Raw genomic sequence first — 26,344 nt, 5'->3', positions numbered from 1 at the left:
AGAAGGACAAACTCTGGGGAAGGACTGTAATTGGAAAGCCACCTCTCTGCCGGGAAATACTGGAATTCGAAAAACCGGCCAACTTCAAGTGTCCCGCCCTGGAGCACTATCATGGCGTGGAAGATCCAGGGGTATTCATTAACAACTATGCTGCGAGGATGAATCTATGCACGACCAACCGAAATATATGGTGTGTGGTGTTCGCCACCATCCTAAAAGGACCAGCTCAGGCATGGTACCAAGCGCTACCCCCGGGTCAATAAAGTCTTTTGACCAGCTTGCCGAGGTTTTTTGCGAGGCTTTCCAAGGAAGCACAAGTATCAAGAGAGGGACCGAAGAGCTGTTCAACGTAGTACAAGGAAAAAGCGAAACGCTGGCGAGCTACTGGCAAAGATTTTACAACCTTATGGTTCAAGTTCCCGACCTAAAATCAAACGTTGCTTTTGTTGCCCTACAGAGAGGTCTCAGACAAGATGACATAATCAAAGATATCTCAGGGAGAAAGCCAGACACCCTCGCAGATCTGATAGAAAGGTTGCAACAATTTATCAGAACAGAGGAGAATTACTTGCGGATGAAAGAGGTGGCCAATATTCCTTACGGAAGTGAGCGCCCCCGAAAAAGAGAAAGGGAAGAAGTCAGGTTACCTGGGGAACGAGAGCGAGGCAGGAGGCCCAGGGCTGACTTTGCAACATACACCCTCCTAATGAAAAGAAGGGAGGAAATCTTGCAGATACTGATAGCAAAAGGAAAGGTTGAACTACCCAAACCTAATGACGACCGAGGAGAGTTCGGATCCAGAGATATGACTGTGTGGTGTGCCTTTCATAGAGGCTACGACCACAAGACCGACGACTATCGGCACCTCAAGAATCTAATTGAGGAGATGGTAAGAAAAGGAGAACGGGATAAATACATCCATCAAGAACAACGACCCTACGAATATTGAAACAAAAAGTCGGTAAACAAAGCAGGAATCGGATCGGGATCTGAAATCAACGGACAGGGCAAAATTTTTAGAAAAGCAAACGAAGGTCCTGAGGGGCCACCGGAGTAGTTGGGAATATCAATACCATAGCAGGAGAACCTACCCTCGGAGGAACAACCAAAGGCGAACAGCGCAGATACGCCAACGAAGCAAAAAACCAGTCGGTCTTCCTAATCAAGCCTGCTGTCGAAACTCCACCCATTGTCTTCACAGACGACGATTTGGTCGGGGTAATAACTCCACACGCAGATCCGCTAGTAGTAACATTCGTAGTTGCCAATTGGAGGATAGGACACATTCTAGTCGCTACAGGAAGTTCCACGGAGGTCATGTGTCGAGCGTGCTTCTAGAAACTCGGGGTAAGGGAACGCCATCCCAAACCTTATAAATCTTGTTTGACAGGATTCGGAGACAATCAGGTCGAAACGAACGGAATAGCAACCTTGGCAGTACTGATCGGCGAAGGAGAATCAGCAAAGGCGATAATGCTAAACTTCGCAATCGGTTGTCAGGTGTATGCTTATAACATCATACTGGGCAGAAACTTCTTGAGGGAATAAGGAGCAATAGTTTCCATGAACCACCTTATGATGAAGTTCCCAATTCCGGGAACAAATCTCATCGGAAAGGTCAGGGGAGACCAAAAAATAGCCAGGGAATGTTATCTCGTCTCCGCCCAGGGCTGCGAGCGAGAAGAAGTAAATCCAGTAATCGTTGGAGGAGACAAAGTGTTTTACGGCGATCCGACGGCAGATATGCAAAGCTAAAAAAATAAGGTCATCACTACTCCTACTATCTTTCCTTTTTTGAATAAAGCCATTAGGCAAAAGAAGTAGCATTACTAGCTACATATTTTACCTTATGAAATAAAAATGTTTTTTAGCACAAAATGTTATAAAAAGGAGTCCTAATTAAACTCATCTCGCTCTGAATCGAGCAGGTAGCCCTGACAGCGAAAGCCACAACCAGGGGACCTAAAGGCAGCCTTGGTAAGTGAGAGCAGCGATCAAGGGCCCTAATTTAAACAGCCCTGCTAAGCGAAAGCCACGATCAGGGACAGGATAGCCTCCGTAGCTACCAAGGCTGAAACCACCACTGGCACTTGGGTCTATTATAAAAGAAGTTACAAGAATACCCCCAATTGTTGAGGGAAAAGAAAACAAACCAAAAGCGTGAACGGCTAGAGGAGTCGTCACGAAATTTGGGAAAAGAAAAAAGAGCAAAGACCCTCAGGTATCCCCCTCAGCGTGAGCAATCAAGACCAGTGCACGACAAAGGACGAAGAGGCCCTATGGTCATCACCTGAACCTGAACACCTAAGCTGGAAAAGGTACTGATGATCTCTACCTTCCTCCGGGCTCAAACATAACGGCGCGTGAAATTATCACGGCCATTATAAAGAAACCCATCCTTTATCACGGTCATTATGAAGAAACATCCATCAAAGCAAACGCTTGGCATAAACTCAAACAGGGGCCTCATCCTGAACCTTTGGGAAGTAAACAAGAAGAAATGACGAAGCAACAACAGAAGAAAAGAACAACCGAGATGTTTTTCAAAATTTTTGGTAATGGAGAATTGGGAGGCAAAAGCAAGCTATTTATAATGAGAGGAAAACCAAGAGACCTCTCGGAAATAGATAAGAAGAATTAAAGGAGATAAACCAGACGCGCCTTGAAAACACTCAACAGAACAGTAACTAGGAAGTGCAAACAGCGCAAGAATTGCGGTTACCAAAGAGGCTTCCGCGGATTTCAAGGAGACATGCCTCGTTCACCAGTCACGACGTTCCACGCGTCCACAAATGGCAGAGTAGGTTGCCGTGTGAAGAGATCCAAAAGATCAGCGCCGAAAACATGCAATCAGAGAATCAAATCTGTGACGTCACAAAATCACGCATGGAAAGAAATTAATTACTTGCGCAGAAGACGAAACGTGCCCTGGAACAATAAGCCACGTGTCAGAATAGAGCCGGATCGGCTCTAGCAGAGCTAACACTTAATCAAAGAGAATCTCCAATTCATGAATATCAATCAACTCTAGAGCACTGACCGTAAGACGGAACTCCACCAAACAGCCACGGTTTAGGTAAGGCCCGAAGAGCTTTACGATACAGCTCCGGGATAGGTAAAACCTTCGACTTCTGGCGTTCAAAGTAAAAAAACACGAGTTACTTCTACTCCTTAGTCTCTCTACTTTCAACTAAGGAGTGGCGGGACTCATGATGATGCATAAAATGTCCAGACGTTGACTAACGTCTGAAGAGTCAAAGATCAGACCAGAAGTCTCTTGAAACAGCTCGGCCTGAGGCAGCAGGAAAGCTAAAACCCCTGATGGTCCACCACACATTCCCACAACAGGGAGGTCGGCCAGAAGAAACTAGCTCTGCAAAAAATGCCCTTGGCATGGATAGATCAGCCCTGGGATTTCTAAAGAAATAAGGGTGGTCTCCACAGGTTCGACCCATATCTTATGCCCAGAACTGGGAAGATATCAGCGCTGCGCAACCTAATGACTTAATCCCGGACTTTCCAGCAGAAAGATCTCAGTCGGTTACACATCTAGAAGTGTTTAAGCCCGGTTGGACTCCACGTATCTAAAGGAGGAAACTTCTCCCTTAGAGTCTATCACTCCGGCAAGATAACAACGAAGTATCCTTGAACTTAGGAACTTGCACTTATCAGAGATACGGGATAGACTCGAAGGGAAACCCTAGATACGCAAAAGAGGTAACTTCTATATTGGTTTGACGACAACCGCCTCACCACTGCCACTGATCATAGTCGGCCTAACATCGCCTATAAAAGGCCCCCCCATCGCCCTTGGTCGCTGCTCTCACCTACCAAGGCTGCCTTTAGGTCCCCTGGTCGTGGCTTTAGCTGTTAGGGCTACGGGCTACCTGGTCGATTTAGAGCGAGATGAGTTTAATTAGGACTCCTCCTTTTATAGTGTTTTGTGCTATAAAAACATTTTTATTTTATAAGGTAAGATATGTAGCTAGTAATGCTACTTCTTTTGCCTAATGGCTTTGTTCAAAAAGGAAAGATAGTAGGGGTAGTGATGACCTTAGTTTTTCAGCTCTGCATATCTGCCGTTGGATCACCGTAGAACAGTTTGTCTCCTCCAACGTTGACTGGATTCACTTCTTCTTGCTCGCAGCCCTGGGCGGAGACGAGATAACATTCCCTGGCTATTTTCTTGTCTCCCCTGACCGTTCCGATGAGATTCGTTCCCGGAATTGGGAACTTCATCATTAGGTGGTTCAGGGAAACTATTGCTCCTGACTCCCTCGGGAAGTTTCTGCCCAGTATGATGTTATAAGCATACATCTTATCAACGATTGCGAAGTTTAGCATTATCGCCTTTGCTGATTCTCCTTCGCAGATTAGTACTGCCAGGGTTGTTATTTCGTCCATTTCGACCTGATTGTCTCCGAATCCTGTCAAACATGATTTATAAGATTTGAGATGGCGTTCGCTTACCCCGAGTTTCTGGAAGCACGTTCGACTCATGACCTCCGTGGAGCTCCCTGTATCGACTAGAATGCGTCCTATCCTCCAATTGGCAACTACGGCTGTTATTACCAGCGGATCTGCGCGTGGAATTATTACCCCAACCAGATCATCGTCTGTAAAGACAATGGGTGGAGTTTCCACGGTAGGCTTGATTAGGAAGACCGGCTGGTTTTTTGCTTCGATGGCGTATCTGCGTTGTTCGCCTTTGGTTGTTCCTCCGAGGGTAGGTCCTCCTGCTATGGTATTGATATTCCCCATTACTCCGGTGGACCCTTCTGAACCTTTGTTTGCCTTTCTAGAAATGGGGCACTGCCCGTTGATTTCAGATCTCAATCTGATTTCTGTCCTGTTTACTGGCTTTTTGTTTCGGTGTTCGTAAGGTCGTTGTTCTTTATGGATGTATTTATCCAGTTCTCCTTTTCTTACCATCTCCTCAATTAGATTCTTGAGGTGTCGACAGTCGTTGGTCTTGTGGCCGTAGCCTCTTTGAAAGACACACCATGTAGTCATATCTTTGGAGACGAACTCTCCTCGGTCGTCATTGGGTTTGGAAATTTCAGCCTTTCCTTTTGCTATCATTACGTGCAAGATTTCCTCCCTTCCTTTCATTAGGGGGTGTACGTTGCGAAGTACGCCCTGGGCCTCCTGCCTCGCTCTCATTCCATGGGTAGCCTGACTTCTTCCCTTTCTCTTTTTCGGGGGCGTTCACTTTCGTAAGGAATATTGGCCACCTCCTTCATCCGCGAATAATTCTCGTCTGCTCTGATAAACTGTTGCAACCTTTCTATCAGATCTGCGAGGCTGCCCGGCTTTCTCCCTGAGATATCTTTGATTACGTCATCATGTCTGAGACCTCTCTGCAAGGAGACAAAAGCGAAGTTTGATCCAGGTCGGGAACCTGAACCATGAGGTTGCGAAATCTCTGCCAGTAGCTCTGATGTGACACGAAAATGTCACATTTGGAGAGCCTAACTTAGACTAATTAGTCATTTTCGAGTGTTATCAATAATATTTTATGTGTTTTTCATGTTAGGTACTTATTTTGGAGTTAAGCGTGTAAACCGGAATAAAATAAAGGGAACGAATTGTCACTATCATTTCATGTGCCGAAAACGAGAGAAAAAGATTTCAAGCAAATCATATGACAAGAGGAGTCAAAGACGAGTCTAACGATGAAAACGGAAGTCAATTCCGAGTTCAGATGGGGAAGTTGTGGAAGAAAGAAGTCGAGGTTCGGTCTTAAAATAAAGATTCTATGAAGGCACCCCCCTTGATTTCCAAGTGAAGATTAAAGCCTAAGTCTAAAACCCAAGAGCCTAGATATGAAGGAATAAAACCCAAGCCCAAAGAAGATGAAAGAAGGAAGAGATTTTGGAGGCACCCTCTTTATGGACTCAAGTTTGAGTCAAAGGCAAGTCTTGAGTAAGTCTAGGGTTTGAGTAAAAAGAGAGGGTCAAGACACTATTCATCTTCTTCATCATTAAACAACGAAGAGAGAGGGAGAAAGGAGGCTAGAAACTTGAGGCTTTGTGGTTCAAGAGCTTGAAGGGTTGAGAGTGAAAGAGAGAAGGAAGAAGGAGGAGGGCCGGCCAAGCATAGGCCGCCCAGCACACTAGGCCGGCCTAGCTTGGCCGGCCGAGCAGCAGCCCGAGCTGCAATAGGAGCAGCAGCTCGGGACTGCTGCAATCACAAGGGAACGGGAGCTGCAGCACAACAGCCCGGGAGAGAACGACATCAACAGCGTGAGCAGCGCACGGGATGGCTGGAAAACGACCGGAACAGCAGCTCCGAGTTCTCTTGCACGCGACCAGCAGCTCGGATCTTTATGGAGGGCTCGGGTTTCACGTCATGGAGCACGGGACGGTTGTGGGACGTGCGCGACAGCAGCTACCGGCTCGGGAGAAGCTTGTGTTGGCCGGATTTTATGCATTTTGGCCGGAATCTTGGCCGGATTTTCTGATTTTTCCGGCGACCTTTTTTATCCGAAACCATGGGGCTTTTACTTCTCATGTCCTTGGCTAGCTTCCCATGTGATTTGATTTGATTTTGGGCTACAAATTTCTAGAGAGAGAAAGCTAGGGTTAGCTTTAATGGAGGTTGTGTTCTAAATGGAGAAGATGATGGTGGTCGCTATGGGGAACCCAGAATTTGTTAAGGGGACATCGGCTGCACCTTAAAGACTCATATTTTCCGACGATCTTAGCCTCGAACCACATCGAAAAAGGGGGATTCTCTCATCATTTGCTTTCCATTTCTTATTCAATCACCATGTTTAGCTAACTTTAGTGTGTCGATTATATGAGATGAAATGTGATGAATTCGTGATTCTATTTAATATGATTTGATATTTTGATTATAAATTGATGTTCATTTATTTCGATTATCGTTTTGATCGTATTTTCATGTGTCTTGTCAAGCACTTCGCATAGTTAATAGACGAAACGAAGTATTCGATATCGATCGTAGTCTAAGTCATAATTTCATGTGTCTTGTCATGCACTTCACATAGTTAGGCGACTAGACAACACTTTCGTTGACTCGGGATTAACCGATTATGACGTTTGTTTGACTAAGTATGATCTCCGGATATACGTAGTGCTTATAGACATCACCTTAGGAGTCGAACATCGATTATACTTAGGAACATTAGATCGGACCATACATAGCTGTAGATTTATCATTATGGATTCCCGGTTCGACACCTTTCTCACTTAGTTATCTCCCGACTCTTGTTGCCTCCCGACTCTTGTTCCTCCGACACTTCTCTCGAATCTCTCTCGCCCGTTTACTTTTATTGTTTAGTCTAGTTATTTTACTTGTTTGTTTTATTCTCTTATCACCTTATTCGATCAAACCCTCATTTATCTTTGTTTCCTTTCCTTTTTAGTCTAAGTAAGCTTGAAATATCTAGACCGAGGGACAAGACCCTTCGATATCCAAACTACCTTCCTATCCTTGGATCGATCCCGGCTTTGCCGGATTACTACTTGATACCTCCGCTTGGGTGTGTAACCTTTTCGGGTGCATCAAGTTTTTGGCGCCGCTGCCGGGGATAGGATTAGTAGTTAGGATAGCGTTAGTTGTTTTGTTCATTAGTTTAGTGTTATTTGCTTCTTAGACGTCTTTATTTTATTTTGTACTTTCTTAATTTCACTTTTTTTTTAGGTACCGGTTTATAGAAAAGAGCCAAAAGTGACATAAAGGCGAAGGAAAAGGAAGGAATCGAGAAGCTTAAGAAGAAAGACGAACGAAACGAGAGGAGCACTCGATAGTATCACATCCTATCTCTTCCTTTTTACTTGTGTGTGATTGTTAGTCTATAAGTGTTTGTTCCCATTTTGCGATTGTGTGTTAGTATCCTTGAATATTGTGAGATCATGGCAAGTTGGTCATTTGATGAGAATGACCTTATGCGAACCCTTTCCAACACTAGTCGACCATCTACAAGTCATCAGGACTACTCAAATTTACATAGGAATGTTCCGACTAGTGATAGGAATAGGCGAGTTGAGCCTGACCGACCTAGGATAACCATAGGTGAATATCGACGGATGTATGGAGTCGGTCAGACTCGTCATGAACATGGTTTTAGGAATTATGAGCATGAGGGTTATCAACCCCGTAAGAGTCTTCAAGACTATCGACAAGAATTTGGGATGACCACACCTTCATGTATGGATTTGTCATTTGATGATAACCGTAGTTCTATTAGTATTGATCGAACACGTCGAAGTCTTCGTGACTATCGACAAACATATATAAACGGTTCATTTAGTGATTACAATTCCCGACTCTATGATTCCACTCAAAGAGTCGAGTCTAGGTATCTACATGAAGGTAGTGAAGAAAGGACCATGGAGACCATTAGGCCGGTTTGTGCTATTTGTGCGAGCTTAGACCATTTGACCGAGTATTGCCCCATGATCCGTGTTCCGCGAGAGTCTTCGTCTAGTTATACTCATGTGCCTTATTACGAGGAGATGTCAGAAGATACTCTCCAAGCAATTTTAGAGTACCAAACTAGATTCAATCGAGAAATCAAAGAGATCACGGAATGGATTCTCAATATTGTTGATAGAATTGAGTCGGAGCCTATCATCAACGAGGAAGGGGTTTGCGCACCCCAAACTCAAGAGGAGACTATGAATGATGGTGAGGGTAATACACCTAACTCTAGTCTTAAGTTAAATGTCGAAGAAGCTCCTGGTAGACCCTTTGAACATGAATTGACAGATAACCCTCATTGCTCATTCCCTCGACCATTGTTAACTCACCATGATTCGACTACATTAGATTTTGATGTTGAGGATGATAGCTCGACGAGCAAACATGGGAATCACACAATGTTGAACTTTCCAATCTTTAGCACTTGTGATTATTTGGATGGGTTATGTAGAATGGAAGGTGTTATGCCTAACTTTGAGGCTCCCGATGCCTTTAAGGACGTCGATGACATAGTAGTTAGAGACATAATGGATAGTTTATCGGACCATTTACCTAAGGAAATTACGGACCTTGACTTGGTCCCCGAGCCTATTGCCTTACCCTTAGAGTCTAGTTCGACCTTCCACATGATCTCAGACTCGGTCGTTGACCCCTTATGGGACACTTCGGACGTCTTTCCTAGCATATCTAGGGACTTAGTGGATGTTTTATCCACTAAGCTTGAGTTTGACTTTTTACCTTCGACCGACTTCGTGACCCTTCAATTGTATGTCGATCCTTTTGACGACTTTTTAGTCGTCGCCCCTAGCATTCATGCTAACTTAATGGACCGTGCATCCACTAAGTTTGGGGATGGCCTCTTTTCGGTTTTCGTCTCACGTGCACTTCTTTGGTTAAACATAGTTGTGAGACTTCTACCATTTGTATATAGCTTTCTTTGGGTTGACCCCCAAATCTTCCGTCTTTTGCTATATGATCGTTAGCCGATTAAGATGGGTCTTGATGTTTGTGGGTAGCATCTCTGGAAACCCTCCGCGAGACATAACTCGTGCTCTTGTGTGAAAACAAGAGAATCAAAGGCTAATTGCATAGCTAAATGCAATCGAGTGATCCCGCGTGAGTGGTCATTTTATATGGTCTTGCTTTTTATGTGCTTCATTCTCATTATATTTTTGGATATTTTAGGAACATTTCTTATATGTTTTACTTCTAAGGCGTGGTTTGTTCCAAGTTTGGGGATGGCGTGAGCTTGGCATCAACTTGGAACCTCGTTATACATGAGTCTTGGTAGTATCATCTTTTATCTCCTTCGGTTATGGTAATATCTTTCCATTCTTCTCTTTAAATTGATGTGCCTCGTTATCTTTTGGTGAGTGTATGCTTAGAACATTGAGGACAATGTTAGTTTTAAGTTTGGGGATGCGGGATATGACCATAACCAATGCATGACCATGGGTTTCAAAGACAAAAGGGTTCAAATTAGCCAAAAATTTGAAAATTTTTGAACGTTTTGAGTAGACTTGCATGTGATTATAGTGATAGTTTTAAGAATGTTGATGCATATGTGTCGAGTTGATGAGTTTTGTGATTGCTAATGGTCTTTGCATGAAAGTCGAGTCCTTGAGTGCTTCTGTTATGCTATGGGAGTAACATCTTAGTGAAGAAGAAACATTTCTAAGAAACCTAGAGTAGTCATTAGTGGAGACTTAACCCATGTGAGAGCTCAAAGCCTAAATTGTCCTTCGTGTGTACTCTTCCACGCTAACTCCGAGTAGAATGAAGAGCTACTCAACCTCGTAACTATTAAAAGAGCTCATTTGATCTCGTGTGCTCAACTTCCTTAGCCACTAGGAGTGACATTAGGATAGCGAATAAACCTTGCCCTTGTAGTCCATGAAACCCAATGAGATTGCCAATTAGAGGGAGGCGGATACTCCATCATCATCTATCATCTTATATCCCGAGAATGAAGACATGAGAAGAAAGAATGAATAATGTCAAGAGCAAGTATGAAATGAAAAGTTGATTGCAAGAATAGAGTTATGCGTATTGTATTTTGTTTTGGTTGATTGTATTTGTGTTACGAAAAAGAAAAAAAAGAAAAAAAAAAAAGAAAAAAAAATGAAAAAAAAAAAAAAGAAAAAGAAAAGAAAGAAAGACAAAAAGAAAAAAAAAGAAGAATGATTAATAAAGTTGTTTATGTTATGTTTGAGCATGTTAGCTCTTTTGTGTGAGTGATGTGATTGTATAAATTTGTGTTTGTGTGTATGTTCATGAATAAGTATTCGAAGCAAGAAACGAATGTGGAAATGCTTAAGAGGTTCTATCATGAAGAGTTCGACATTCTCGGGGATCCACCATCATCATCCATTTCTAGTATCCGTTAACCTTTAGAAGGCATTCTTAGAGGGTAGAATGGGTGAGAAGGGCGAGTGAGCTTCCCCACTCTATTTAGTGGCTAATTTCTTTTCGAAGATCATTCGTTCCAAAATGTTGTCCTCACCCCTTTTTATGTGTTGAGTCCATGTTAGTGATCACACTCACACATACGAGCGAACCATTCTTGAGTGATTTCATATTTGGAGCGTATGCCCGTGAGGCCGAAGTCGAGGCGAAATGTACTAAACTAGGAATCAAGGCGTTGTGGCTTCGGAACATAGATGTTGCTCATTATGGTGTGACACTTGCATTTTTGGGTAAGATCATTAGTGAAGGGGCCCTTAGCTTTTACATGAACTTATTTACTTGATTCATTATGTGTTGACATGCTTAAACCCTTTACTATGTGAACTATGTTTATCTATGATTTGGATGTTGGACCCTTGTGTATTTGAAACCACGATGTTTGTGGGTGTCATCTATGGAAACCCTCACGAGACCACACTCGTCCACTAGGGGTAACCTAGGGTTTAACGGCTTGTTGCATACGCTAAATGCAACCGGGATGCCTCCGAAACTGAGTTAGGCTTGTATTTTGTTTTATTTGCTCGAGGACTAGCAAAGTTTAAGTTTGGGGATCTTGATGTGACACGAAAATGTCACATTTGGAGAGCCTGACTTAGACTAATTAGTCATTTTCGAGTGTTATCAATAATATTTTATGTGTTTTTCATGTTAGGTACTTATTTTGGAGTTAAGCGTGTAAACCGGAATAAAGGGAACGAATTGTCACTATCATTTCATGTGCCGAAAACGAGAGAAAAATATTTCAAGCAAATCATATGACAAGAGGAGTCAAAGACGAGTCTAACGATGAAAACGGAAGTCAATTCCGAGTTCGGATGGGGAAGTTGTGGAAGAAAGAAGTCGAGGTTCGGTCTTAAAACAAAGATTCTATGAAGGCACCCCCCTTGATTTCCAAGTGAAGATTAAAGCCCAAGTCTAAAACCCAAGAGCCTAGATATGAAGGAATAAAACCCAAGCCCAAAGAAGATGAAAGAAGGAAGAGATTTTGGAGGCACCCTCTTTATGGACTCAAGTTTGAGTCAAAGGCAAGTTTTGAGTAAGTCTAGGGTTTGAGTAAAAAGAGAGGGTCAAGACACTATTCATCTTCTTCATCATTAAACAACGAAGAGAGAGGGAGAAAGGAGGCTAGAAACTTGAGGCTTTGTGGTTCAAGAGCTTGAAGGGTTGAGAGTGAAAGAGAGAAGGAAGAAGGAGGAGGGCCGGCCAAGCATAGGCCGGCCTAGCTTGGCCGGCCGAGCAGCAGCCCGAGCTGCAATAGGAGCAGCAGCTCGGGACTGCTGCAATCACAAGGGAACGGGAGCTGCAGCACAACAGCCCGGGAGAGAACGACATCAACAGCGTGAGCAGCGCACGGGATGGCTGGAAAACGACCGGAACAGCAGCTCCGAGTTCTCTTGCACGCGACCAGCAGCTCGGATCTTCATGGAGGGCTCGGGTTTCACGTCATGGAGCACGGGACGGTTGTGGGACGTGCGCGACAGCAGCTACCGGCTCGGGAAAAGCTTGTGTTGGCCGGATTTTCTGATTTTTCCGGCGACCTTTTTGATCCGAAACCATGGGGCTTTTACTTCTCATGTCCTTGGCTAGCTTCCCATGTGATTTGATTTGATTTTGGGCTACAAATTTCTAGAGAGAGAAAGCTAGGGTTAGCTTTAATGGAGGTTGTGTTCTAAATGGAGAAGATGATGGTGGTCGCTATGGGGAACCCAAAATTTGTTAAGGGGACATCGGCTGCACTCTAAATACTCATATTTTCCGACGATCATGGCCTCGAACCACATCGAAAAAGGGGGATTCTCTCATCATTTCCTTTCCATTTCTTATTCAATCACCATGTTTAGGTAACTTTAGTGTGTCGATTATATGAGATGAAATGTGATGAATTCGTGATTATGTTTAATATGATTTGATATTTTGATTATAAATTGATGTTCATTTATTTCGATTATCGTTTTGATCGTATTTTCATGTGTCTTGTCAAGCACTTCGCATAGTTAATAGACGAAACGAAGTATTCGATATCGATCGTAGTCTAAGTCATAATTTCATGTGTCTTGTCATGCACTTCACATAGTTAGGCGACTAGACAACACTTTCGTTGACTCGGGATTAACCGATTATGACGTTTGTTTGACTAAGTATGATCTTCGGATATACGTAGTGCTTATAGACATCACCTTAGGAGTCGAACATCGATTATACTTAGGAACATTAGATCGGACCATACATAGCTGTAGATTTATCATTATGGATTCCCGGTTCGACACCTTTCTCACTTAGTTATCTCCCGACTCTTGTTGCCTCCCGACTCTTGTTCCTCCGACACTTCTCTCGAATCTCTCTCGCCCGTTTACTTTTATTGTTTAGTTTAGTTATTTTACTTGTTTGTTTTATTCTCTTATCACCTTATTCGATCAAACCCTCATTTATCTTTGTTTCCTTTCCTTTTTAGTCTAAGTTAGCTTGAAATATCTAGACCGAGGGACAAGACGCTTCGATATCCAAACTACCTTCCTATCCTTGGATCGATCCCGGCTTTGCCGGATTACTACTTGATACCTCCGCTTGGGTGTGTAACCTTTTCGGGTGCATCAAGCTCTCTAGCGTTTCTCTTTTTCCTTGTACCACTTTGAACAACTCTTCGGTCCCTCTCTTGATACTAGTGCTTCCTCGGAAAGCTTCGCAGAAAGCTTGGGCAAGCTGGTCAAAGTACTTTATTGACCCCGGGGCTAGCGCTTGATACCATGCCTGAGCTGGCCCTTTTAAGATGGTGGCGAATACCACACACCATATATTTCGATTGGTCGTACATAAATTCATCCTCGCAACATAGTTGTTGATAAATATTCCCGGGTCTTCCACGCCGTGATAGTGTTTCAGCATGGGGCACTTGAAGTTTGTCGGTTTCTCGAATTCTAGTATTTCCCGGCAGAGAGGTGGCTGCCGAATTAACGTCCTTCCCCAGAGTTTGTCCTTCTCTTTTTCTCTTGTTAATTCCGCTACTTGGTGTATGAGCAACTCATAGAGGGTGGGGTCGTCCACACACCCCTTGCCTATCCCAGTATTCTTGGGGGTATAAGGTTCGTCTGGGTTTTGCACACCTTGTTCCCTCAAGATACTCTCCAAACGCATCTGGTCGCCTGGTTGCAGTGTTCGGGGTTCAGGTGTGTAGGTGTCGCCAGGCGAGAAGAGCCTTCTCGCGAACGTCTTGAGCATTTCTTTTCTTTCATTAGGTGTTGCAGCCCTCCTGGCTATCTCAGCCTTGCGGAGGCTTTCCTCCAATCGTTTTGCGTCCTCGTCCCTTCGGAGGTATACAGTCTTGAGTTGTTCAAGTTCAGCCGCAAGCGCATCTGCGTTTCAGGATCTATTGGAAGTCCCACGTGCTAAGAAGGCTTGATTTGCTGCTTCGCGGACGACTAAAAGGCGGTACGACATAGGTTTCGATGCAGCCACGTGCTTCTGACGTAAAGGAGGACCACTGATCCTTGCGGGAGCACCAAAATATGGACGCACGGGAGTACCAGATTATTCTTCATTTTGCCATTCGACTTTATCCCACTGAACCCGAAGACCATACCGAAATGACACCAATAACGTCCAGATTAATCCTGTTACCCATTAAATTCTTGCCACGTGTCATCCGATTGATCTGGTCAAGCCTTTTTCATTCCGATATTTGACTTCAGCTAACTTTTCGCTCCGGACTCCGATTCGACATCCGTTTTCACCCACGGATTCGTCTTGGACTCTACTTTTCAACCGAGTACTAAAATTTCCAGAACACCCTCATCTCTAAATGACCAAAATACCCTCAAGTGTGTCTTTCTCCCGATATTAGCAATTTTCCGCACCAAACTCCGTAAAAGACACCTGGGAAACAGAAACACATAATTTATCAGAGTAACTGCCCGTAATAGAATAACTAACCCGAGTTAAGAGATTCGGATGGGACATTTTCATGTCACATCAAATATCCCCAAACTTAGATTTTGCTAGTCCTCGAGCAAAACAGAAAAATAAAACTATGCCCAGTTCACCACTTTCGTAGGGAATCACGATTGCACTTAGCTCGTGCAACAAGCCGTTAAACCTCTAGGTTACCCTAGAGGACGAGTTTTGTCTCGTGAGGGTTTGCAGTGAATATACCCACAAAATTCAAAAATTTCAAAAATGCAGAAGGGTCTAAATAGATATGGACTAAAAAGGTTTATCCTTTAAATTTTCGAAAGTTAATAGAAATGAAATCTAAGTCGACCAAACCATACAAATGCTAAAAACTCCTTCACTAGTAATCAAGACCCGAAGTGCACGTGACCAGCCAATATGAGCATCATTTCAGTTCCGAACAGACAAGACCTCGATTACTTTCTCAATACATTTCGCCTCGACTGCTGCCTCACGGTCATACACTCGAAAATTAAAGTCACTCAGAAATGGCTCACTCAATGTGCGAGTATGAGTATGAACGAAAACTCAACACATTACAAAAGATGGACTAAATTTTTCGTAAACGACTGATCTCATAGAAAGGAAACAACCACTAATACGGAATGGGGAAGCTAACCAACTCTTCTCACCTGATCTACTTTCTAACAATGCTTCCTAGAGGTCGAAGGACACTAATGAGGATATGACTAGAACTCATGAGAACTCGACGTCTTCAAATTTTGATGAATTTCTTCGAAGGATAAACACTTAAACTAAACAAACATTTTTTCTTTGATTTTTCTATTTCTTTTCTCTTTTTCTCTTTTTTTCTCTTTTTTTTTTATTTTTTTATTTTTATACGACTCATAATACAAATACTACTTTCTTCACATTATTCTTTCCTTGGTAATATTCTCTTCATTTTGCTTCATGCCTTATTCTCAGGGTTCTAAATGATGGATGAGGTTCCTATCTTCCTCTAGTTAACACTGCTTTCAAGTTTCTCAGACTACAAGATGACATCCCTAGTGGTTGTAAAATTTGAACTCAAGAAATCAAATGACTTCTTCTTTCAATATTGCGAGGTTGAGTAGCTCTTCACTCTACTAGGAAATAGCTCAGAAGAGATCACTCAAAACAACAAGAAAGGCTCAGAATCTCACATGGGTTAAGTCTCCACTAATGATCGATTAAGTTCTCTCAGAAAAGTCTACTCTTCACCTATCTAACACTCACATGGCTAGAGCACAGATAACCTCAAGACTCGAAATTCATGGAAAAACCTTTAGCAAAAGTGTAGTACAACCAACTAGACTCTATAACTATTAACAAGCAAAAATAACTAGACTCACATTTTCAATCGAAAAATTTAAAATTTTGAAACATTTTGAACCCTTTTGAATTTTTGAAATAAGGACTTAGCAAAAAATTCATTCCCCTATCCCCAAACTTAAACCGAACATTGTCCTCAATGTTCTGAAGACTATGCAAAAAAATAACAGGGTGAAGGGAGAGATATTACTCGATTCAGCGTCCTCTGCATGGGTTGCCTCCCAAAAAGCGCTAAGTTTAACGTCTTCAGCCAGACGAAACAGATGGTTCGAAAAATAGAAAAAATTATACCTACTGGATTACAAATATGTGATTAACTGTAAACCAATAATCGATACATCTGTGGGTCCACCCAAAACACAAAGTTTTCAGTGAACAATAGTCTCACATTTTCGTAACTTGGTGATAGTGTAAGTGAGACTATCAAGAAAGAAGGGCAATCCCCAAACTTAGACGACAATAAAGTCGTTAAGTTTGGCACCGCACTAGAGAGAGTACAGACCGGATAGAATGGGTCTTCATATGGATGATCGACAGAGGGAGTGAGTGCTTCAAAATCTACACATGGTTTTGAGGGACAAAATGCAAAGTAATCTAGAGGACTATCAATGACACCCGGACTTAAACTAAGGTTCTCTAAAAGAGGTACTTCGGGTTCCTTCAATGGAGAAACCCTACTATCAGACTCACAATCCCTAGAAATTGGTTCAGATAAACCTCTGTAATCTCTTTTATCATGATGTAATCAGGGTCCTTGAAGAATTCTAAATCTTCGCCTAAATCAGGCGAGTCAATCCTCTCAGTTAGCAAATTGGTCAACCATGATTCATCATCCTCAGTTGAGTCAAACCACTTCAAATCATCTTCAACTCTAGTGAACTCTTCATTATGGTCTGAATGGATTTCAAGTTCGATACAATGAGAGGATATCTCAATATCGGGCTCCATCGTTTCTGAGATTTTAGTCTCAATAACGATGTTGTCGGGAGAACTATACTCCTCTAAAATTGTATCCTCGTCATCATAGTACACAGGACACTGTGAACCGTACTCTACATTCTCATGGTGATCTTCTTCTATAATACTGGTTGTTATTTCTTGTAGAGGTCTACAGATATTGTCAGTCTTTTCTTCTAAAGTCTGACAAAACTCGAAAGTACTCTTTTGAAGATCACTAACAGTTTGGGTCAATGAAGATGATCCTAAAGATGGAGAGTCAACCTTTTCGCCGTTATCCCATTGAGGTTGAGACACTTGTGGAGCATAAGACTCTCCATTAATCCTCCTTAGCGCACTCATAGACTCTTCATGAACCTTCTTTAACATACTCATAGTTTCGGCCAATGAAGATGATGCTAAAGATGGAGAGTCAACCTTTTCACCGTTATCCCATTGAGGTTGAGACACGTGTGGAGCATAAGACTCTCCATTAATCCTCCTTAGCGCACTCATAGACTCTTCATGAACCTTCTTTAACATACTCATAGTTTCGGCCAACGAAGGTGATGCTGAAGATGAAGGATCAATAATTTCACCGTTATCCCATTGAGGTTGAGATACGTGTGAAGCATTGAATTCTTCGTTATAATGCATGTAAGAGTCATTAGTTTCAATGTTTTCCCATTGAGGTTGGGACACAATTGGAGCATAAGACTCTCTACTATAATGCATGTAAGATGATCTGTCAGGATATCTATAATATGGTTCATAACCCTCTTGAGGTTGATAATAATCCCTACGACCATCATTATGCACATTGTCTCTAGGATGACTACTACTATTCTGCCCATTTGCTAAATACCACCATGGTAGATTTGAAGAACTCTCGTCCCTTCTGCCATTATGTTGGGACCACGATCTATCCATTTCTCATCAATTTTTTTTTTTTTTTTTTTTTTTTAAATCGAAAACCGGGGAATCACTACGAAGATCCTAAAAGGAAAACAACCACAATCAAGCTGACTCAACCAAGCAACCTAAACAAAATCTAGACGACAGACAGGTTGGTCAATTTCACTTAAAACTCTAGACAGCTCTTACTTCGTAACAAAGCTTGAACTATGATTGTTATGAGGGTTACTCCGTCAAAGTACTATGGTCAAACAATTCTCCAGGTGACAGCCAACTATGAAAAATTGCAACCGTCCAACCTGAGGCAACGTTTCCTCTTCTCGAGGCGGCCTTTTTTAAAGAATTGTATGACACTTTCCCTTTTGGAATGCCCAAATAAAAATCGAGTTCCTGGATTGTTTTAAAGATCCTATGAGCTCGATACCCTAAGGCCAATGTCTATACCAGATTTTAATTTTAAGTGAGGTTTGGGATTCGCAACGTTGTTTCCTAAATGGGCAAGAGATCGGTGATGAAATCCGACTCCTATCTTGTAATGGGGTTTGTGCCCTTACTAAAGATGATTAAACTAAGCAGTTCGTCAAATCAATGAGGCACACAAAAAAAACATACAAGTACCCACTTACAGGGGATTCGTGGGTGGTCAGAGAAATTACCTCCCGTTCAAGACGGGCGATGACCTTTGTAGATGACCCGGGCCACTCTTCCCTTAAGTGTCCGAACCCGAGGCTTCGTTTGATTTTCGGTTACAATTTACAAGCCCTCTAATTTAGGGTCAAAACTTTAATCCAAAAAAATAAAATTAAAAAAGTCTAAAGTCTCTCTCTCACCAAAAATAAAAATAAAAATAAAAATAAAATTGTAAATTTCTTCTTTTCGACTCCTCCTCCTTGTTTGCGCCTTGCCTTCTCTTTCGCTCCTTAATGCCCTACACACCAAAAATAGAGAAGCAAGTCAAAGTCGCCAAAAATCAAAACTTACCAAAAATAAAAACTTTCCAAGATTAGAACAAATTTAAAACATAGTCCCCGGCAGCGGCGCCAAAAACTTAATGGGCCTAGAAAGTTTACCTAAATAGGTCACCACCCGCAAGTATACGGGCGTCAAGTAATAGTTCCGGTAAGACCGGTTCGTTCCTCAGAGACTAAGTGAAACCTATTCTAAGACTTGGAAGTAAGACGGTTTTGAAAATTGTTTTAGTGATAAAATATTAAAATAAAATAACGGAATGAAAATGAACTCAAATGGGGGAGAAAGCCTAGGGTTTTGGAATCCACACAATAAAATCACTTTTAGAATCAATATCTAATAAATTCTCTTTTCCTATAACTCAGAATTTTGGATAATGAACTATCCTGATTCCGGGAGATGTTTTCGATAAAATCGGTGTTTAACTCATGAAATTGTAATTGTTTTATTTTGAGAAATGAATTTCCAAACTACTATCTATCAATCAATAAGTATGCATCGTCAAAGGATTTAACCTAAGCACGATGCATCAAACCTAAAAGCATAGATAGTGAAAAGATAATCGACTTGACAAATTAAAAACAATTTAGACATTAAATCACATTTAAAGAATTAACCAAATAACTTATGCTTCTAAAAGGTCGAATATGGTTTCATCATCAACCCTAGATTAAGAGTCTTAGCTAATCATGATCAAAGATTAAAATCAATATGAAGAATAAGAGAACATGGAAGGAAAACAGAACTTTTCTCACTTATTTTCCACTGGCAGCCAAACGCACCCTTAAGGAAAATAATATTCTCGTCTTCTCCGAAATACTTTCCCTCTGGGAAAATTATTTTCCAAGCATTTTTTCTCTATCTCTCTTCTGTTTCTCTCTTTCTGAACTCTTTCTTTCTCTCTCTATAACCCACTATTTTCTTTCTTTTTCTCACAAAAATCAAAAAACAGGAGAAGAAGAAGAAAAGATGATGAACACTGTTAAACCTCTTGATTGATTACAATTTTCTCTATCAATCTCTTTACAGCCACTCTTTCTCTCTATGAATCTCTCTATTCTCTCACAAAAAAGAAAAGATTACAGAAGATAAAGATGTTACAATAAAAGATGATGGTGCTCTGTTTCTCTTTCTCTCTCTCTGATTTTTCTGTTAGTTGAGCTTTTTGAGAGGATTCAGACCTCCAAAGATGAGATCAACTTTTATTGTCCTCTGTTTATATAACTGAAGAGAATCGAATCAGTAGTAATCTCTCTCACCAATCTTTGTTGTTATCTCTGTAAAAATGGCAATCGAATCTCTCTCTGATATCCGGTCATCTCTTCTCATCTTCTCAAACTTCAATCAATCTTTGATCTTCAAGAATCTCCAGCTTTCTCTATATAGTTTATCTCCTTCTAAGAACAACAATCGAATCCTTCCATCAATGGAATATCTCTCAAAGATCATCTCTGTCCTTCTCGGCTTCTCTCTCTCTCTCTTGAAATCATCTTCATGATTCTCTATTATTTCCATCTCTAAACAGAGCACAATCTCTTTCTTTATTCATCTCTGTTTTTATTTTTCTTATCTCTTTAAAATATTTCATCAACAACTTCATTCAATATATGTTTCTAATTTCTTTCCTTCTTCTCTGTCATCTTAGCCGAATCTCTTTCAATCTCAATCTCTGTTTTATCTTGTTTACAATCTTCTTTGAGATAGAGAACAACTCACCTATTTCCATATAAAAGCATATTCTTTCGACTTTCATTCTCTCTCCCTACTGGTTTTGAAATATTTCTTTCCAAAGAGTTGGAGAAGATAGAAGGAAATAAAAGAAATTCCAAAAAAATGTGGGAAAGATTGGATTTGAAGTGAGCTGTATATGCCCAATTGTTATTCACGTGCTGGAGGTGACGTGGTGGCTAAGAAGGCTTGATTTGCTGCTTCGCGGATGACTAAAAGGCGGTACGACATAAGTTTCGATGCAGCCACGTGCTTCTGACGTAAAGGAGGACCACTGATCCTTGCGGGAGCACCGAAATATGGACGCACGGGAGTACCAGATTATTCTTCATTTTGTCATTCGACTTTATCCCACTGAACCCGAAGACCATACCGAAATGACACCAAACGTCCAGATTAATCCTGTTACCCATTAAATTCTTGCCACGTGTCATCCGATTGATCTGGTCAAGCCTTTTTCATTCCGATCTTTGACTTCAGCTAACTTTTCGCTCCAGACTCCGATTCGACCTTCGTTTTCACCCACAGATTCGTCTTGGACTCTACTTTTCAACCGAGTACTAAAATTTCCAGAACACCCTCATCTCTAAATGACCAAAATACCCTCAAGTGTGTCTTTCTCCCGATATTAGCAATTTTCCGCACCAAACTCCGTAAAAGACACCTGGGAAACAGAAACACATAATTTATCAGAGTAACTGCCCGTAATAGAATAACTAACCCGAGTTAAGAGATTCAGATGGGACATTTTCATGTCACATCACTATCTCAGCCTTGCGGAGGCTTTCCTCCAATCGTTTTGCGTCCTCGTCCCTTCGAAGGTATACAGTCTTGAGTTGTTCAAGTTCCGCCGCGAGCGCATCTGCGTTTCAGGATCTATTGGAAGTCCCACGTGGAGTGTGCTTGTCTGAAGACATGTTTGCCTGAAGAGCTGAGGGAAGTAGTTAGTTCTGAAAAAGTATTGAGTAGGATTCGAGTTACCGAATGTGGTGATTTGCTGGAGAGATCCCCTCCTTCTAGCGGCAAATTAATGCTGATGTCGAAAATTGGCTCCCGGTTAAATCAGCATGAAAAAGGGAGTTGATGCATGATACCTCCGTTATGACGGAATATTCTGTTTAGAGAGGTGAGATTCCTCTGTTCAGCTCTGCTTCTCTACTTTGCTCTGCTCCTTTGCTCTGCTTCTCTGCTCCTTGCTCCAGCCCCTGACTCCTTGTTTCAGCTCCTGATTCTTTGCTCCTGTTCGTCTGTTCCGGAGGGGGGAAAACCTGCAAAGGGTTCGAAAACCGCTCCGACGCTCAAGATAATCAGGGTGCTCTTTGCAGTAAAAGAATGAATATATGATCCTTTTGGGGGCGAGTTATGAGAACTCTGTTTTTGGGGGTGATCCTTCTGGTATGAAGAGATCTTATGTTTAGGAGAGATAGTGTGTTTCTTCTCTAGAGATCGTGTCTTAGAGAAAGAGTATGTTTTTCCCTCTGGAGGTCGTGTCCTTTGAAGGACGATGTGGGGGTCCTTTTATAGGCGAAGGTAGGCCGACTGTCCTTAGTGGCGGTGGTTAGGCGGTAGCCGTCAAACCGTAATAGAAGTTACTTCTTTTGCGTATCTAGGGTTTCTCCTCGAGTCTATCCCGGATCTCTGATAAGTGAAAGTTCCTAAGTTTAAGGATACTTCGTTGATATCTTGTCGGAGTGATAGACTCTAAAGGTGAAGTTTCCTCCTTTAGATACGTGGAGTCCAACCAGGCTCAAACACTTCAAGATGTGTAACCGACTGAGATCTTTCTGGAAAGTCTGGGATTAAGTCCTTAGGTTGCAGCGCTGATATCTTCCCAGTTCTGGGCGTAAGATATGGGCCGAACCTGTGGAGACCCCCTTATTCCTTTAGAGATCCTAGGGCTCATCTATCCATGCCAAGAACGTTTTGTGCAGAGATGGTTTCTTCTGGCCGACCTCCCGGTTGTGGGAATGTGTGGTGGACCATCAGGGGTTTAGCTGTCCTGCTTCCTCAAGCCGAGTTGTTCCGATAGACTTCTGGTCTGATCTTTGACTCTTCAGACGTTAGTCAACGTCTGGACATTTTATGCATCATCAGCGGCAAGCTCTTATTCGCCAGATAAAGAAGAAGAGGACGAAGGACCGCCCATATTTATCAAAGCCCTGATCATGACGGCCAGAATGCGACCACCCCCACGGCGACGAACCAGAAAACCCACAGCAGAAAAAGAGCAGGATCAAAAGTGCAGGTAGTACCAGTCAGAACATAAACCAGAGGATAAAGCGGCCTGCAGGAACTGAGGGTGGAAAGGTGATCGTTATCCATAAGATCGCGCGGACGAAGGATGTCAACAAAACCCTCGCCAGCCACTTCCATCCAGAAGTGCTCAATGGAAAGGTCATCACGGTTCAGAACCATGTAGAAGGCAACCCTAACATCACTACCAGGGAGAGTTCCGCTAACCATTAAAAGAGACATGGTGAGATTTGGAAAAGTTATTCTTGCCTTAAACATCTATTTATAGGGCAAAAAAAGGGCCATGATGATAGGGCATGATCAACGAAGAGCCGCGGCGAGCAGTCAGGGGAAACTAGCAGACCCAAACGCGGGAAATAAAGAAATAAACAATAGTAAAGAGGAAAAAAGTAATTCTTTATTAATTCATAATTCAAATCTATTACAGAAGAAATTACCAAAAAGGACACCCAGACCGCCACTGGCGCTTGGGTCTATTACAGAAGAAATTACAAAAAGTCCCAATTGTTGAGGGAAAGGAAAACATATCAAAAAACATGAGCGACTACAAAAGAGTCGTCCTGGAGTTAGAAAGGGCGAAAGGCTGACAGGGACCACCATTCAGAGATGCAGTTAAGGAAGAAGAAGCCCTCTACGCATCATCACCCTACCCCGAGCACCTAGGCGGAAGGCAGTATTGACAAGCCTCGCCCTCCACCGGGCTCAAACATAACAGCGCGTGAAATTATCACGGCCATTATGAAGAAACCCATCCCTTATCGCGGTCATTATGAAGAAACATTCATCAAAGCGAACGCTTGGCATGAACTCAAACAGAGGCCTCCTCCCGAACCTTTGGGAAGTAAACAGGAAGAAATAACGAAGCAACAACAAGAGGAAAGAAATTTCGAAACGTTTTTCAAACTTTTTGGTAGTGAAAGAATTGGGAAGCCAAAGCAGGCTATTTATAGTAAGAGGGGATAACCAGGAGACCTTTCGAAACAGATAAGGAACATTAAAGGTAATAGACCAGACGCGCCTCGGAAAAACTCAATGGAATGATGACTCGAAAGTATGAACGGCTCAAGAACTGCGGTTACCTAAGAGGCTTCCGCGGAGTTCAAGGAGACGTGCCTCGTTCACCAATTACGATGTTCCACGCGTACACAAATGGCATAGCAGGTTGCCGTGTGAAAAGATCCAAAAGATCAGCTCCGGAAGTACAGGATTAGAAAATCAAATCTATGACGTCATAAAATCACGCATGGGAAAGAACTAATTACTTGCGCAGAAGACGAAACGTGCCTTGGAATAATAAGGCACGTGTCAGAACGCAGCCGGATCAGCTTCAGCAAAGCTAACACTCAGTTAAAGAAAATCTTCAAGTCATGAACATCAATCAGCTCTGGAGTACTAACAGTAAGACAGAACTTCACCAAACGGCCACGGTCTAGGTAAGGCCCAAAGAGCTTTACGATACAGCTCTGGGACAGGTAATACTTTCGACTTCTGGCCTTCAAAGTAAAATACACGAGTTACTTCTACTCCTTAGTCTTTCTACTTTCAACTAAAGAGTGGTGAGACTCATGATGATGCATAAAATGTCCAGACGTTAACTAACGTCTGAAGAGTCAAAGATCAGACCAGAAGTCTCTTGGAACGACTCGGCTTAAGGCAGCAGGACAACTAAAACCCCTGATGGTCCACCACACATTCCCCAAACTAGGAGGTCGACCAGAAGAAACCAGCTCTGCACAAAATGCCCTCGGCATGGATAGATCAGCCATGGGATCTTTAAAGGAACAAGGGGGTCTCCACAGGTTCGACCCTTATCTTACGCCCAGAACTGGGGAGATATCAGCGTTGCGCAACCTAATGACTTAATCCCAGACTTTCTTGAGAGATCTCAGTCGGTTACACATCTTGAAGTGTTTAAGCCCGATTGGACTCCACGTATCTAAAAGAGGGAACTTCTCCTTTAGAGTCTATCACTGTAGCAAGATATCTACGAAGTATCCTTGAACTTAGGAACATAAACTTATCAAAGATCCGGGATAGACTCGAAAAAAAACTCTAGACACGCAAAAGAGGTAACTTTTATTACGGTTTGACGGCCACCGCCTCACCACCGCCACTAAGGATAGTCGGCCTACCTTCGCCTATGAAAGGCCCCTCACATCGTCCTTCAAGACACGATCTCTGGAGGTGAAACAGACACTCTCTCTCTAAAATACGATCTATTCATATCAAGAAGGATCACCCCCCAATAACAGAGTTCTCAGAACTCTCCCCCAAAACGATCAATCAATATTCATTCTTTTACTGCAAAGAGCACCCTGACTGTCTTAAGCGTCAGAGCGATTTTCGAACCCTTTGCAGGTTTTCCCCCCTCGGGAACAGACGAACAGGAGCAAGGAGCAAGGACCAAAAAAGCTGGAGCGTGGAGTCAGAGCAGAGAAGCAGAGCCAGAATGGAGCAGGGAAGCAGAGAAACAGAGCTGAACAGAGGAATGTCTCTCCTCTAAAGAGAATATACCATCATAACGGAGGATGTCATGCATCAACTCCCTTTTTCATGCTGATTTAACCGGGAGCCAATTTTCGACATCAGCAAGTAGGTATTCGACGTATGGCTTCCTCCATGTACCCCCTTGGGTTATTCTGATTGCCATAACTTCCCGTGCTTCGTCAATGCTTCTCTCCTCCAGTGTGTGATATATTACCCCGGGGATCGTGGTTTGACTGTTGACCATTTTTGATAGCGCGTTGGCCAGGGTATTCTCTTCTCGGGGTATCCTGGTGATCTTGAACTTCCCTAAGTGTCGGATCAGCTCTCTTACCTTTTTTTAATACTTACTCATGTCGGTTCCTTTTGCTTCATAGTCTCCGTTGACGTGGTTGACTACCAGCTGGGAATCGCTGTACACTCGAATGCCGACTGCCCTGCCTTTTGGAGCTAGCTTGAGCCCCGCCAGTAGAGCTCCGTATTCGGCTTCGTTATGCATTACCGCAAACCTAAATAAGGTAGTCTGAAAGGTCTTTTCCTCCTCAGGGCTGATCAGCACTGCTCCTGCTCCTTTCGTGGACTCGCTCGAAGCTCCGTCTACGAAAAGAGTCCAGATCTGTTCTGGTCCAATACTGGTTGCCGTGATGGAACATTCTGTTACAAAGTCTGCCAATGCTTGCCTTTTATCGCGGTACGGAGTTCGTACCTGATGTCGAATTCACTCAGCTCTACTGCCCATTTTGTTAATCGCCCGGAGAGGTCTATTTTCTGCAATACGTTTCTGAGTGGAACGACTAAAGAGTCAAAGTCAGACCAGAAGTCTCTTGGAACGACTCGGCTTAAGGCAGTAGGACAGCTAAAACCCCTGATGGTCCACCACACATTC

The 26,344-nt window shown here is 42.6% G+C and overlaps 2 protein-coding genes across 2 annotated transcripts; one reads left to right on the top strand and one right to left on the bottom strand.

Annotated features, from left to right (window-relative positions):
- The first annotated feature begins 232 nt into the window (after positions 1-232).
- On the top strand, positions 233-949 carry LOC147548495 (uncharacterized). The gene has a single exon (XM_086668062.1). The coding sequence runs from the start codon at positions 233-235 to the stop codon at positions 947-949; it is 717 nt and encodes a 238-aa protein (XP_086524188.1).
- A 3,113-nt stretch (positions 950-4,062) lies between these two features.
- Positions 4,063-5,082, bottom strand: LOC147548494 (uncharacterized). The gene has a single exon (XM_086668061.1). It carries the CDS (start codon positions 5,080-5,082, stop codon positions 4,063-4,065), a length of 1,020 nt encoding a protein of 339 aa, XP_086524187.1.
- Between the last annotated feature and the right edge of the window lie 21,262 nt (positions 5,083-26,344).

The sequence above is a fragment of the Eschscholzia californica genome, unplaced genomic scaffold, assembly GCF_041429995.1.
Source record: "Eschscholzia californica isolate CP2 unplaced genomic scaffold, dmEscCali1.0.p SCAF_3, whole genome shotgun sequence".
In the NCBI taxonomy this organism is placed as follows: Eukaryota; Viridiplantae; Streptophyta; class Magnoliopsida; order Ranunculales; family Papaveraceae; genus Eschscholzia; species Eschscholzia californica.
The sequence above is the reverse complement of the archived record's forward strand: the minus strand, read 5'-3'. Positions and strand labels throughout refer to the sequence as shown.

Excerpts from the sequence above, each read along its gene's own strand:
- LOC147548495 (XM_086668062.1), top strand. The coding sequence starts at position 233 with ATGGTACCAAGCGCTACCCCCGGGTCAATAAAGTCTTTTGACCAGCTT.
- LOC147548494 (XM_086668061.1), bottom strand. The coding sequence starts at position 5,082 with ATGATAGCAAAAGGAAAGGCTGAAATTTCCAAACCCAATGACGACCGA.